We start from the raw sequence: 13119 nt of genomic DNA on the forward strand, positions 1-13119 counted from the left end.
TCAATTACCGACGATGCATCAGTAATTACCATTGGGTAGTAATAGCATCCGTGAAATAGTAAGAAACTACAAAAAATTGAACACAGAATGATATTTTAAAAACACAATACGACGGATGACTTTGCCAACAAAGCAACACATAAAACCAACGTCTATTATGCCAAAACACATGTTAGCGGTTGAGCTACTAATTGCATTCCCTAATACATTGCATAACACGCGAATACCACATAACATGCCCACATTGGATTAATATAGCGTGAGCAATTTATGGTCCTTCGGTTGAATGGTGCTGTTAGTTGGTAGTGCTATCAAGAGGTACGGCAGCCAAGCATGATTGGCTGCTGTGACCAATCTGTTTGCATCCCCCGCATCTATATTGAAGATGCTCCTCTCTTTGAGATTGAATCCTCTTCTTTCTTGGTCTTCCTGACTGTTTGCCAATCTTAGGTGGAAGTACAAGCTAGTCTATGACATCATCTCGAGCATGCCACTGACATTTATCTCCAAGTGGATATATGGTTTCCAAATATGCGTCACAGAGTGAGTCAACTTAGTAATGCACCGAGCAAAGGATATATGGAGAAATATGTCGATGCTTACATGCTTCAATTGCATGGACACAAGGAAATCCATCAATGTCGAATTCCTTGCATGAGCATGTCTTATTTTCTAAGTTGACTACTCCAACGAACATGTCATAGCCAACAATTTGAAACTTGTATAAGTTCAATGGAATAACACGTAAGCCCCTGCCATTATTTGAGCCCTCTTGCATGATATTTTCCAACCAATTAGTAACAAGAGTTTGCATTGCAGCTGCGTTATTTCAACGTTCATACCCCTTGTTGATTAATTCTTCAATCATGTCTGCAAACAAAACAGCTCAAAAACATTACAAACTCTAGTATTGCCCTTCCTCCTCATGATAATTATAGCAGACCATGCCTTCTAACGCAAGGAAAAAAAACTACTAAATTATAACAAAACCAATATAATATCAACCAATATAATATTAAACACAGTAATCACATAATAAAAGCATTAAAAGTTAACTAAAGACGATAACTGTGGATATTTAGATATCATAAAACATCAACAGCAAGTAGACTTCTCATATAAAACATTTAATATGTCCCCAAGAAGATAATAATCATCAAATGTGGCTCTTACCATGGACCTACCAATAATCCAAACCACAATAGCTATGGTCCTTAAAATTTTGAATAGAAACCTAAAGTGAAAGAGCTTCATGATATAATAATATGCTGACAACACAAATACAATTAAGTGAATAATCTTCCACCAGTTCCTTTCACCCTAAAAAGAAAAAAGTTCATCCCACACAACAAATAGCAAGGAGGATTGAGCATTTCTTAAAAATTAACAATGTTTTAGAACATGTGACAAATAAATTGCTTAATTTTTAAAATCCTAAAAACTAGTTATTAAGTGCACAGGAGAAAAAAGGTTCTTAGATAAAGGTGGAAATTTTGTGGTTCGGTAAAATAAAGTAGAAAGCTAAAGCATAGATATTAATTTGAACATTGTTATACAAATAATGAGGATCCATTAATAGTTCCAACCAAGTCAGAGATCAGAATGCCAACTCCCTGTGTGTAGAATGTACAAATATACAACAATGAAAGGAACTCAATGTTGACCTTAATTTGAAGGTCAGCAAATATGAACTGAACAAGAAGAATATAGGTAATAATACTATTGCACTACTTTGACCAATATAGGAACCAAATGGACCTCCAAAATTTAGAACATCTAAATTTTTTAGTCTGGCTAATGATGAAATGAGGAAAAGCAACATCTAAATTTTGAAGTGCATGTAAATGTTGATATCTATTTGTGCAATTTCAATTGGTTTACTCGTTTTTTCATATGAACACCTTATTTTACATTCATTGTGATTTTGCTTGTTTTCTAATATCTTTTCTTGGCTTTTTCCCCTTAATGTGTGTGTATTTGTCAATACAATAGATAATATAGTGGTGGCTAACTTCCAAAAAGCATAATTGATACGCAGCCAAACTGAGGAACTCAATAAAATGTCTTCCTTGCACAGCTCCCATAGTTTTCTATTATTATCATATGTTAACCTATCATTGCATCTTTTAACATGAAGTGCAGAGGGAAATGATTCCACAACATCATAACTGGAGTTTGAGTTAAATCAATAAATGAAAGCCCCAATGGACTATTTAAATCAATAAATATGTATGAGAAATGACTAAATTAGAAGGGGATAAATACAAAAAATATCAACAAAAAAAATGGAGAACAATATTTGTGAAGTATCTCTTTAACACAAGAATAATTTACTTGAATAAAAGATATTAAAGTAATAATAATAATATAAATAAAAATAGAAAGAAAAATGCATGCTGATACGAAAAAATAAAGGAAAAACAAAGTGCATTTACATTGGATATTAAGTGTTATGAAGCGGTATGAATGCAAATACTTTAAATCGAAAAACTCATTCATAGAACTCAAAGAAAGGCACTGAAAACAATATCGCTAAACAATTCACTTCATAAACCATGATTAATGCTGCAGAATAACACTACCCCAGGAAAACTTAACTCATAGAGCCCAAATCCAGCTAAAGCTACCAAAGGAACAGCTGAAAGTGGACTTAAAAACTTGAAGAATAGAAATAGAAAATCTAATTAACAACAACTTCAGAATTCCAATTGTTTGTAGGACAAAACTATTTTGGAGAAAACATTAAAAGGCATCAGTGCAAACACTCAACAGCCTTAACAAATATTTGACAATAGTTTTTGTAGTCGAGTTCTATTACTTCTCCAGTTCCCTTTAGAATGAGAAGCCAAATTTCAGAGCTTCAACTTTCCTCACTTCCATTTTCTCACTCCACTTCCCAAGTACAACATATATGTTAGACAAAATTACATATGTAGATATTGGCTTAGGATTTAAACTAAATATTTTCTTTGCTAGACAACATTATATAAGGTTAAGCACATTCAAACATAAGACCATTTAACATTAAATAATTATCAACATAAAAAATTTAAGCTTTAAGAAAACATATAGTTTTAACAAGAATGAAATAGTAAGTGGGATGCTTATTGTTTATTTTTATCATTTCTATGTTCACTACCATTATTATGGTTCTTTTAGTCTTTGCTCACAATAAAAAAACCAAAAAAAAAAAAAACAAGGAAATGACCTAAAATGGGGTTTGCAACCGAAAAATGAAATAGGAATAAAAAATTGTAAAGTCTTGAGAAAATGTTCCACCAATAAGTGGTGGGTTTTGAATTTTTAATCAAAAAGGTGATAGGGAAGTGTACCATAAACGTTTATAGTGCCCTTGGGTGGTTCCTTATCAGATTTCTTCACTGTGGGATCAGCACAGACAACAACATAAATTTTCTTGTATAGTTCTTCAAGGTTATCTGCTTAATTCCTTCGTCTATGTACTCATTAAAGGATTTCACTCAACTTTCCTGCTAATGTCAAAGAACTTGTATGAATATATACCACAATGATGCATATGATATTTTGTGCAGTAGCCAATTATAGTAGCTCGTGTAGGAACCTCGGAAGACAATGTATTGAGGTTATTTTTAATCACATAAAGTGCAATGCACCCATAACTCATTGGAAGAAACTTAAATTATCAATCAACAAAAAGGATGAACATCTTGACTTTTAAAATTAATATTATCAGACAATAGAAAAGCATGATTAAGTAAAAAAGGAAAAATAAAAAGTTCTTCAACAACTCAACTAGAAAAATGTATACTGATGTGTTAATTCAAGACATTGCATCAAGCATTCTACTTGGCAGTCTTTGTCTTTGAATAAACAAGAGCATGCCTAGAATAGGGCAAAGAAATGAAGAAAGGTAAAACTAAATATTTAGAAATATTCAATTAGAATATAGGACACAAATTAAGCAACTCATACCTACCTAAATGCATAGATGCAATAGGTCCTCCATATCCAAACATGTCAAAAAAGGGCTGCAAAATCAATATATGCTTAAAAGATAAATTTCAACGAGTAAACACTAAGAAGACAGTGGACACAGGACATAACTTACAAACAAATTGTACTTCGAATATGGAGGAAGAAATGCACGCTAATAAATAACCAAGAGAAACAGAAAATAAGATAAAGTACATGTACAAAATAACAGGTAGATTTCTCTTTATATTAGAATGAAACATACATGCACAAGCTACAAAAGTTAATGTCAGTTTTCACCATATAAATAAGTGTATTTATAAGATAAAAGCAAAATAAAAAGATTTTGAAAACAAATTTTACCATAAGGTATGGAGGTTTTAACTGTATTGCCTGTCTTTTTGAAGACCTGTGAAGTGATGCACCCATCTTTCCCCTGTATAGAATATATGTAAATGACACCTTTTGAGGAACACAAAAACCTCACAGAACATGGAAATCAGATTTAATAAATAACATTTATTATCATAATGACACTAATGAAAAATGTATTTTCTTGTAAGGCTGCTTAGGGTTTTAGTTTTTTCACAAATTCTTCTTCTGTTTGACTAGTGTATCCACTTTATAAGGAAAATAATTTCTTTAATTCTTTATGCCTCTTTGAAGTACCAATAGCTTGTTCAATAAATCACATCAAGAATGAGCATTAAAAAGAAAATATAAAAAAGAGCACATAATGAATATGAAATTTGGCCAATTAAACACTAGAACAGAAGAAAATTAGCTACCAAATCTATAGGACCCTGTTATGAAACATATCCACTGACGAAGTCCAGGTCCGAAGGGCCAGCATAAATTAATTGGAAGTCTAGGTCCAAAGTGATAATATAATGAAAACTAATGAAAAAAGACTAGGTTAACTTTTTAACATTTGATGAAAAAATTTGTTAGTGGGTCATTGTAAAGAATGACATGCTAAACTTCCAGAAGAAAAATCTTCACCTCTGCTGCACCAAAGCTTTCCATATAACCATTGGCAAAAAACATGTTCTAGTTAACAGCTTAATGATAATGATGGAATTCTAAAACATAATACTATCTCCTTATTCATGCATTCAAAGTATAAACCAAACCAGAATTTCTAAATCGAAAAAGGTCGAAAAGGGATGAAAGGAGAAAGGGCAACGCTTACCTGCTGTGGTTGGTTTGTTATCTTCCCTAAGAACACGCATCGTGAGTGAGGATAGGTTTGAGGGAAGATTGCAAAAAGGGGTTGTGTTGACATGGCATAGGTTCCGACCACCGTTTGCCCTATTAATAAGTTCTGTAGATAACCGAAGCCATGAAGATGAGAAAGAAAAGTCATCGGGAAAGGGAAGAAGTTGCTAGAAGAATTTAAGAGCTCCTATTGTAAGAGGGAAAAGGATCCTAGAGAAAGACAGAGTGAGAGGGAAAAGAATCATGTGGAGAAGAAGGAAAAGGAAATGGAATAGAGCAAAAGAAATATCAAATAAAATAACAAAAAAACATATAAGAAATAGAGAGAGAGAGAGAGAGAGAGGGGGGGGGGAGGGGAGGGAAATTAGATACGAAATTTGGTAGGTGGGATACTGGTAAGAGGAAGAAAGAAATTGTAAGTGATTTATAGGGTAAGGGTAGAGTTGGAATATTGAAAAAAACATGGGTAGATAAAAAAAGTTTAAAAAAAAATGGATATTTTTCATTAAGCCCTTTAAAATAAGGATATTGGGTCAAATTCCCCACAAGGAAACTTATATTTATTCTATAAATTTATCGAAAATAAAATTTAAAATCATTTTGTTATTTAAGCTTTTAGTTACCCTTTTATCTTTTCCTAAACATTGTAGTTGCACTTTGTCTGATGAAACCAAAATGTTATTTGAAAGTTTCTTTTCAAGTTGTATCTTTCTTTACAAGCACAAATAGTTCATGATTTCAATTCCCAAAAATTGAAAATGTTCATGAAAATATTGATCGCTTTAAACTCATGTTTCCTTCTTTTATATATATATATATATATATATAAATGAAGTTGTTTTGAGGGATATATTGTATGATTGAACTAGCTATTTTTCTTCTTTTTTTTTTTTTTTTTTTCCCCAAGAAGACAAGTCGGATAAAAATATTTGTTGTCACATGATTATTTTCTCCATATAACAATCATCTAAAAAAATGACTGAATTTTTAAGTACACATATATTAGAATATTAGGAGGAAAAAAAATACAGAAAACAAATAGTGAGACTTATAAATATTTTGATAATTGTCAAGGAATAAGATGTATTTGGTAATAAGTTAGCATAATATTTATATTTGTTTGCATTCACCAAAAATATATATTCTAATTGCTTGTAGAGTGTATTTTTTTTTTTTTTTTTTTTTTTGGTAATTGCTTGTCGAGTTGAACATCCATTCACCAGCTAGCAACGGCAATTAGTTGGTGAGTTGCTTGCATTTGAAAATACAACAGCTGACTAATACAAATTATTAGTGTTTGATATGATAAAAGACTTCCAACAAAAAGATCATTATTTGATTCTAACAACTTCTTTTGGTCTATTTTTCTATCATTGCCAACTGATACAGGTGCTATCAACCTAGCACTAACTTCTATAATAGTATGTATGTACAATACAACTAGGGAAAATGTTAAAATTTTATTCTTCTCCATTTTTGTCTCAATTTTTTATTCGATTATGTAGCTTATGAAATATATATATATATATATATATATATATATATATATATATATAATCAATATTACTACTATTAAAATTGACGTTTTGGCTAACCCAAAAATTAAAAGAAAAATAAAACTATATATATATATATATATATATTTACCTTACATGCAGAAATCTCCCCGATGAATAGAACAACTGCTAAACAAGAATACGTGCTTTAAATTGAAAAAAAAAAAAAAAAAAGAAAAATAGTTAACATTCGATGATTTTATAGAAGTTAATATATAGTTTTAAAGTAAGTAACTTTATGTCTACAGTGACTTGGATCAGTAGTTAATCTGTTATTCTTTAATAGGTTCATTAATACGGTCGGAAACGTCTTCCTCCTTTTTTTTTTTTTTTTTTTCAGTAGGGTAAGAAATGCTTACTTTTGAAGATAGAGATCCAAAAATTCAATTAAAAAAATTGTAATTTTAGGAATAAAAAAATAAAAAAGAACTCCAGAGGATTCTTTCCCCTACAACGCACGCAACAAAGAAAAAAACCCAGCAACTTTATGATACCGACCTTGAAAGAAAAAAAAAATAATAATAATAATACTAATAATAATTGCCATTGGTCTTTGCCTGGGCCAGCCAAGTCAGTCTCCGTCTCAGTTCAACTCTGAGTCTACTCCCAAACTCACATGCTTACCTTCCTGCGGCCACGGGAATCCTGAAATAACTCACTCGGGAAGACTATATATGTATATATATATATATAGATATATAAATACACATTTCTTTTCCTCATAATTTGCATTAAATTACAGGAATTCTCAAAAGCTCACAGCTCAAAGATTGGAATTGGAGTTGGAATTTCCAAGTTCAGTGGATCTGGTATTTTATTGGATCTTTCATTTTCATCAAAAGAAGAAGTAATGAGCATCGGCTTCGTGAACGAATGAAGGAAGCTTAAATGAAGGCGCGGAAAGTAGCTCATCAGCAGAAACAGCCTTACTATAAATGGAAGAGGAAGTATTTCGCTGTGCTATTGATGACCTTGTGTTTCGGAAGCTTGTCGTTGTTGATGATGCAGTCTCAATACAGTCGTATTATGACGCTTTCTTCTTCTTTGCGTGCTCAGAAGCCGAAGATCGCTTTCTTGTTCATAGCTCGCAATCGTCTTCCTTTGGACATTGTTTGGGACTCTTTCTTTCAGGTATATTTTTCTTCTTAATCTATGTTTTTGTTTTCTTTGTTTTTCTTAATACACGAAAAAGTGTTTAATTCGTATATTCAGTTCTTAATTATTTTGTTAAATACATCTTCATAGTTTGATATTACGGTGATTATTGTACAGTGGGACTATAATGCTTAAATTATATATATATTTTTTAAAAAGCAATTGTTACGCATTTCGAGTCCTGCTAAATTTGAAGTTAATGGGTTTTGAGCGATTATTTGCAGGAAAGTTTGTTTGTTTGCTGTTTTGGAATGCATAGTAAAGAAACATTACTCTGTTTTGCAATTTGCAGGGAGGGGAGAATAGATTTTCAATTTATGTTCATTCTAGGCCTGGGTTTCTATTCAACAAGGCAACGACAAGGTCGGACTATTTTCTGAATCGCCAAGTCAATGATAGTATACAGGTGATTGTTCATAACAAAAACATTCTCAAACTCTAAACACGAGTATTTTTTTTTTTTTTTTGTAGATCTTTATTTATATCTCAGTCCAAGTAGTCTTGATGCTTTATTTGGGTGTTTATGTATGAGTTATGACCTCTGTAAATTTGATTTTGTATCTCACTTGCCTCAGAAGTAATGTCCGACCAAATGAGAAATTCTTAGGAAACCATGAAACTGTAATAATTACTTGTTACATATTGGTGGCAGTATAATATTTACTTCATGTATTATATACCAGGTAGATTGGGGACAAGCAAGCATGATCGAGGCAGAGCGTATATTGCTTAGGCATGCACTTGAGGATACTTATAATCAACGGTTTGTTTTTCTTTCTGACAGGTGAGGATTGTCTTGATATCGATTCTTAGACCCATTATTTTTTGTGTCTTTCAGTTATTAAAATTCAAGAGGGGAGGGGGGTTGTCTTTTTTTTTTTTATCTTTTTATTCCCCTCTTTGATCAATTAATCTTATTTTAAGAACACTTGTGAGGATATTATGAATTTTGAAATTGAGTTTTGTTAGTTTCTGTTTACTTATCGAAAGAAGGTCATCTTTTGTTCGAGTTTTATTATCTAACAGTATTTCAGTTGTTTGATCTCTTCTCAGTTGCATCCCTCTTTACAACTTCAGCTATATATATGACTACATCATGTCAACCTCAACCAGTTTTGTAGACAGGTGAGTTAACTCACATGTACATAGTATAGAAATGATTGTTAGTTGTCTGAATTCGATGGCCTTTAAGAATGCATGTTTCTGTATAGTAAGCCATAAATTATTCATATGCTTAACCAAACCTTAAATAGATGTGGTTATCCTTGAGCAGTTTTGCTGATACAAAGGAGGGCCGATACAATCCATTAATGGCTCCTGTTATTCCTGTTTATAATTGGAGAAAAGGATCTCAGGTAGGAACTCGGGATAAGAGATTTATTGCTTCTATATTTGAGTCAAACACTAAAAGCTAATGAGTCATAGTTATTGGGATTTGTTTTTTTACTTATTATATCCAATTATTGTCTTTTCCTTTTGCAGTGGGTTGTTTTGACTAGGAAGCATGCTGAGGTTGTGGTGAATGACAATATAGTCTTTCCTATGTTTCAATGGCATTGCAAGGCAAGTTGTCTCAAGAAGTTGCATATACTCCTACTTTGTCTATTCAGCTTTAATGTAAAACTAATGGACTTACATGAAAGTTTCTAAAACAATAAATGTAACAACATTCAGCACAATATAGATAAAATCTTAATATTCATGGGATGATATATGCCTCCAGTGAGTAGCTGTCTTAATATCCTATCAAATTATTTCCTTCTTAAATTTCTTTGTTAGGGCCTGATTTTTCCTCTTACTGTTACCTGTTTTATTTGTGACGATCATGCAGAGAAGGTCACTGCCTGAGTTTTGGCGGGATCGACCCCTTGTAAGTATTCTTTAGGTTACTTTTCACAATCTGATTGTCAATTAAGATGATCATTAATTTTTCTTCTGAAACAGAGTTCCAAATTGTCATAGAAAGATAAAACGTTTAAGTTTGTTTTATGAAGTTTGATTTATTTCATGTGCAGCCGGCTGATGCATCCAAGGAGCATAATTGTATACCAGATGAACATTACGTTCAAACGTTACTGGCAGTATGTTATAGCACCATCTAACAGTTATTAGCCTTTTATGCTCAGATAGAAAAGTTAACTTGGTTTTTGTAGAAGTATGTGAAAGAATGAAACATTCCAAATTATGGAAGTTGATATAATTCTTTCTTTTATATCCTTTGAGTTCTGAAAAATCAAGTTTCTTGTCATATGATAAATTATTTTTCCTCTCTCTCACCTTTTATTCTATCTCTCTCTTGGTACTATCTTTCTACAACCTTTGTCTTCCAATCTCAGCACGAAGGCCTCGAAGAAGAAATAACACGAAGATCACTGACATATTCATCATGGGATCTATCATCCTCAAAAGACCGTGAGCGTCGTGGATGGCATCCTGTGACTTACAAGTATTCAGATGGTACTCCTAAGCTTCTAAAATCTATAAAGGTATGTTTATTTTAGCTACGTCACCAAGTCATCCTTTGAGCAATGGCGTGGCTAGTGATTGGTGCAAGGTTAAACTGTTACCATTTCTTTTTATTAGATAAAGCGTCCCAACACAATCTAAGCCATCGGAATAGAACAGAAGTGCAAAATAGTTACTCCTGCAAGGGTTTAGGAGCAAAAAGGATTATGCTTAAGTTGATTTAAAACCACTAGGGTTGTCTTGAAAACATTACTCTTGGATGCTACTTATTTTGAATCGAGCTATTTTACAAAATCCTCTTATTCCCTTATGTCATAAATACAATTTTTTCTGTCAAAGGAATTTTGTTCAAATATTTGACTACTCTCATCCAACAAGAACATTCTTACTTTCCTTGGATTTTCTGAATTTAATAGAACCTAACTAAAAGCCTTCTTCTCTTTTCCATCAAGTAAAGAGGAGCTTCAAAGTGGCGAAGTTGTGCATTTTCCGTTAGGAACATACAAATAAAGTTCACTAGTTGTACTTTATTTATTTTGATTTTAAAGCTAGGTATGATGCAGCATTACGAAGCTGCGTGGTTTATTTGGTTAATATGCAATTTTCTTATTAAATTTGTAGTAAAGCATACAAACAAATTCAGTACTTTGCAGGAGATAGATAATATCTATTATGAGACTGAGAACCGCAGAGAATGGTGCAGCAGCAAAGGGGAACCTTCTGCGTGCTTTCTTTTTGCAAGAAAGTTTACCCGGCCTGCTGCTCTCCGGCTTCTAAACACTGTAAGTTTTACTTCTTCATCTATAGTCATGCACAATTGGGCAAATATAAGAAACAAGTGGGATTTAGGGACAACTTTCATTAACATAACTTCCATTATGTTATTTTGAATGATCGAACAGGTCACATGTATTTATATGTTTACCTTTTATGTCTGACAGTCAGCACTGGAGCTCTAAATGAAGCAACAAAGAAGTATATCCTAACTATGGCCAAAGTTTATAATTAGCTAAAACTGGCTAGTCTTAGGAATAAGTCATTGGATTCCAATGAGATACAAGGACGGCTATCAGATGAGTGGGAAAGAGGTTGGAGTATTTTCCTAAGTTGTATAGTTAATATTTTTAAGAAATATACAGAATAGAAAGGAAATCATTGTCATATATTTGCTCCAGATTGTGAAAAAGAAATATCACCATTATACGTAGTAATCAGCCCACCATTCAGAATCAGCTTTCCTGTTAGCAGTGCTATATTTACAAAGTTCTTCTGCATTTACTCCATCGCAGTAGGTTAGATATTTGATGTTCACAGAACAAATAGATGAAGGTGATACAGTATGACATACTACCTCGTGGAGTGAAAAGTTTATGAAATATTTGGGTGTACCAACAACGAGTTTCTTTTTCCATTTTGTGTAACAAAGTAGTTCTAAACCTGAAACAGTAGTTGGTTTTATGACTTGCCTGAACTGGGGCCATTTTGCCCCCAAACCCAATTTTATTCTACTGTTATATATCTGGGCCAGTTGAAAGATTAAAAAATGGAACATTGCCCAAAGATTGACCATGGGCCAGATAACAAGAATGGGTCATGGGCTGTTTTAATTAATCTTGTGAGCCTGCACTTTGTACTAATTTCACCAATCTTATATGCATTGCTTCTGGGGCTGAAACAAAAACAAGAAACAGAGACGAACATGCAGTTCTGAGCTGTGTTTGAAACGTCCAGTCCAAAATAAATGTCCTTGTGGGATTTTCAACTCTATTCTATGTCCGTAACTGATGTTAACTGCCCTTGCAAAATTTTCAAAAGTAAAAAAATATTTAAAAGTAATAAAATAAAAAACTTGACTGGTAGAGCGGACGATGAGACTTTAGACCCCGATTTATTTTATTGACAAGACTTCTCCCTGGCTTTTGGGTGGCTTATGGGGAATTGTTCTGGGACTAGGACAAATTCAAAGGCATATTCTTTGGTGAGAAGAAAAGCATACACTATGATTTTTTTTTTTTTTTTTTGGTAAATAAAGCATATACTATGATTTGATTGGTCAAATTCCCATTAATTGTATAATCTTTACCACTTTATCTTATCGGGTAATTAATTTCTGCTGGCCTACATTTAGCAAAGAGTCATCATTTAAAGTTTGGAACATTTGAGAAATGAGAAATTAAGTACACATTTCAGGAAAAATAAATAAATAAATAAATGAAATGGAGAAATTGAGTACACGTAGAGGCGCGGAATCCCCCCACGTAATATGGAGTTTTTAAAGACCGAAAGCGCTTTTCTTCTCGATCCACCGGCAAAGTCTTATCCACAACAATAAATACATTTCCATGACTGGCGCGATAGGGCATAGGTCTCTGCTCCCTCTTCTCCGACGACTTCCGCAACAAGACTCTCTTTTGACACGTGGCACTTGATCTCGTCACCTTTTTGCCCCTTCAACATGAATGCTTGACACTTAAACCACTCCCTATCAAATAATAAACAATTGCTACTTCCACGCGCACTTTGTTGTCATAATATAAAATGTTATCTACTTTAATTCACATTTCATAATTTCCATATTTATAAATGTTTTACAAATGATTATAAAATTAACTATGAATTTACATATCTTGTTCTTACAACTCAAAAATATCAGACATTGTTTTCTTATCAGTAAATATATAGAGATTTATATTCATAATTATTGTCCTAAAAAATAATTGCAAAAGTTTTTGAATTGCTTTCAAAAAGCTGCCTAGATATTATTTAATTTGAA

The 13119-nt window shown here is 32.5% G+C and overlaps 1 protein-coding gene across 2 annotated transcripts; it reads left to right on the forward strand.

The window, feature by feature from the left end:
- The first annotated feature begins 7161 nt into the window (after positions 1-7161).
- On the forward strand, positions 7162-11844 carry LOC107415468 (glycosyltransferase BC10). 2 transcript variants are annotated; one of them, XR_003055479.3, is made up of 11 exons: positions 7162-7856; positions 8173-8286; positions 8564-8664; positions 8934-9005; positions 9154-9235; positions 9363-9443; positions 9712-9750; positions 9896-9961; positions 10217-10366; positions 10990-11128; positions 11288-11307. XR_003055479.3 is itself a non-coding variant. In XM_016023802.4 (11 exons), exons 1-11 carry the CDS (start codon positions 7614-7616, stop codon positions 11303-11305), a joined length of 1095 nt encoding a protein of 364 aa, XP_015879288.3. In that variant the 5' UTR covers positions 7166-7613; the 3' UTR covers positions 11306-11844. The 2 variants fall into 2 exon arrangements, 1 of the variants encoding a protein (XP_015879288.3); XM_016023802.4 differs by having other exon boundaries at positions 7166-7856; positions 11000-11128; positions 11288-11844.
- Positions 11845-13119: the final 1275 nt, after the last annotated feature.

Source organism: Ziziphus jujuba, chromosome 4, assembly GCF_031755915.1.
Source record: "Ziziphus jujuba cultivar Dongzao chromosome 4, ASM3175591v1".
Lineage (NCBI taxonomy): Eukaryota > Viridiplantae > Streptophyta > Magnoliopsida > Rosales > Rhamnaceae > Ziziphus > Ziziphus jujuba.

Coding starts and splice junctions, on each gene's coding strand:
- LOC107415468 (XM_016023802.4), top strand. CDS start 7,614: ATGAAGGCGCGGAAAGTAGCTCATCAGCAGAAACAGCCTTACTATAAA. Junction 8,665..8,933: donor TTTGTTTTTCTTTCTGACAG/GTGAGGATTGTC, acceptor ATCTCTTCTCAG/TTGCATCCCTCTTTACAACT. Junction 9,444..9,711: donor TGTTTCAATGGCATTGCAAG/GCAAGTTGTCTC, acceptor ACGATCATGCAG/AGAAGGTCACTGCCTGAGTT.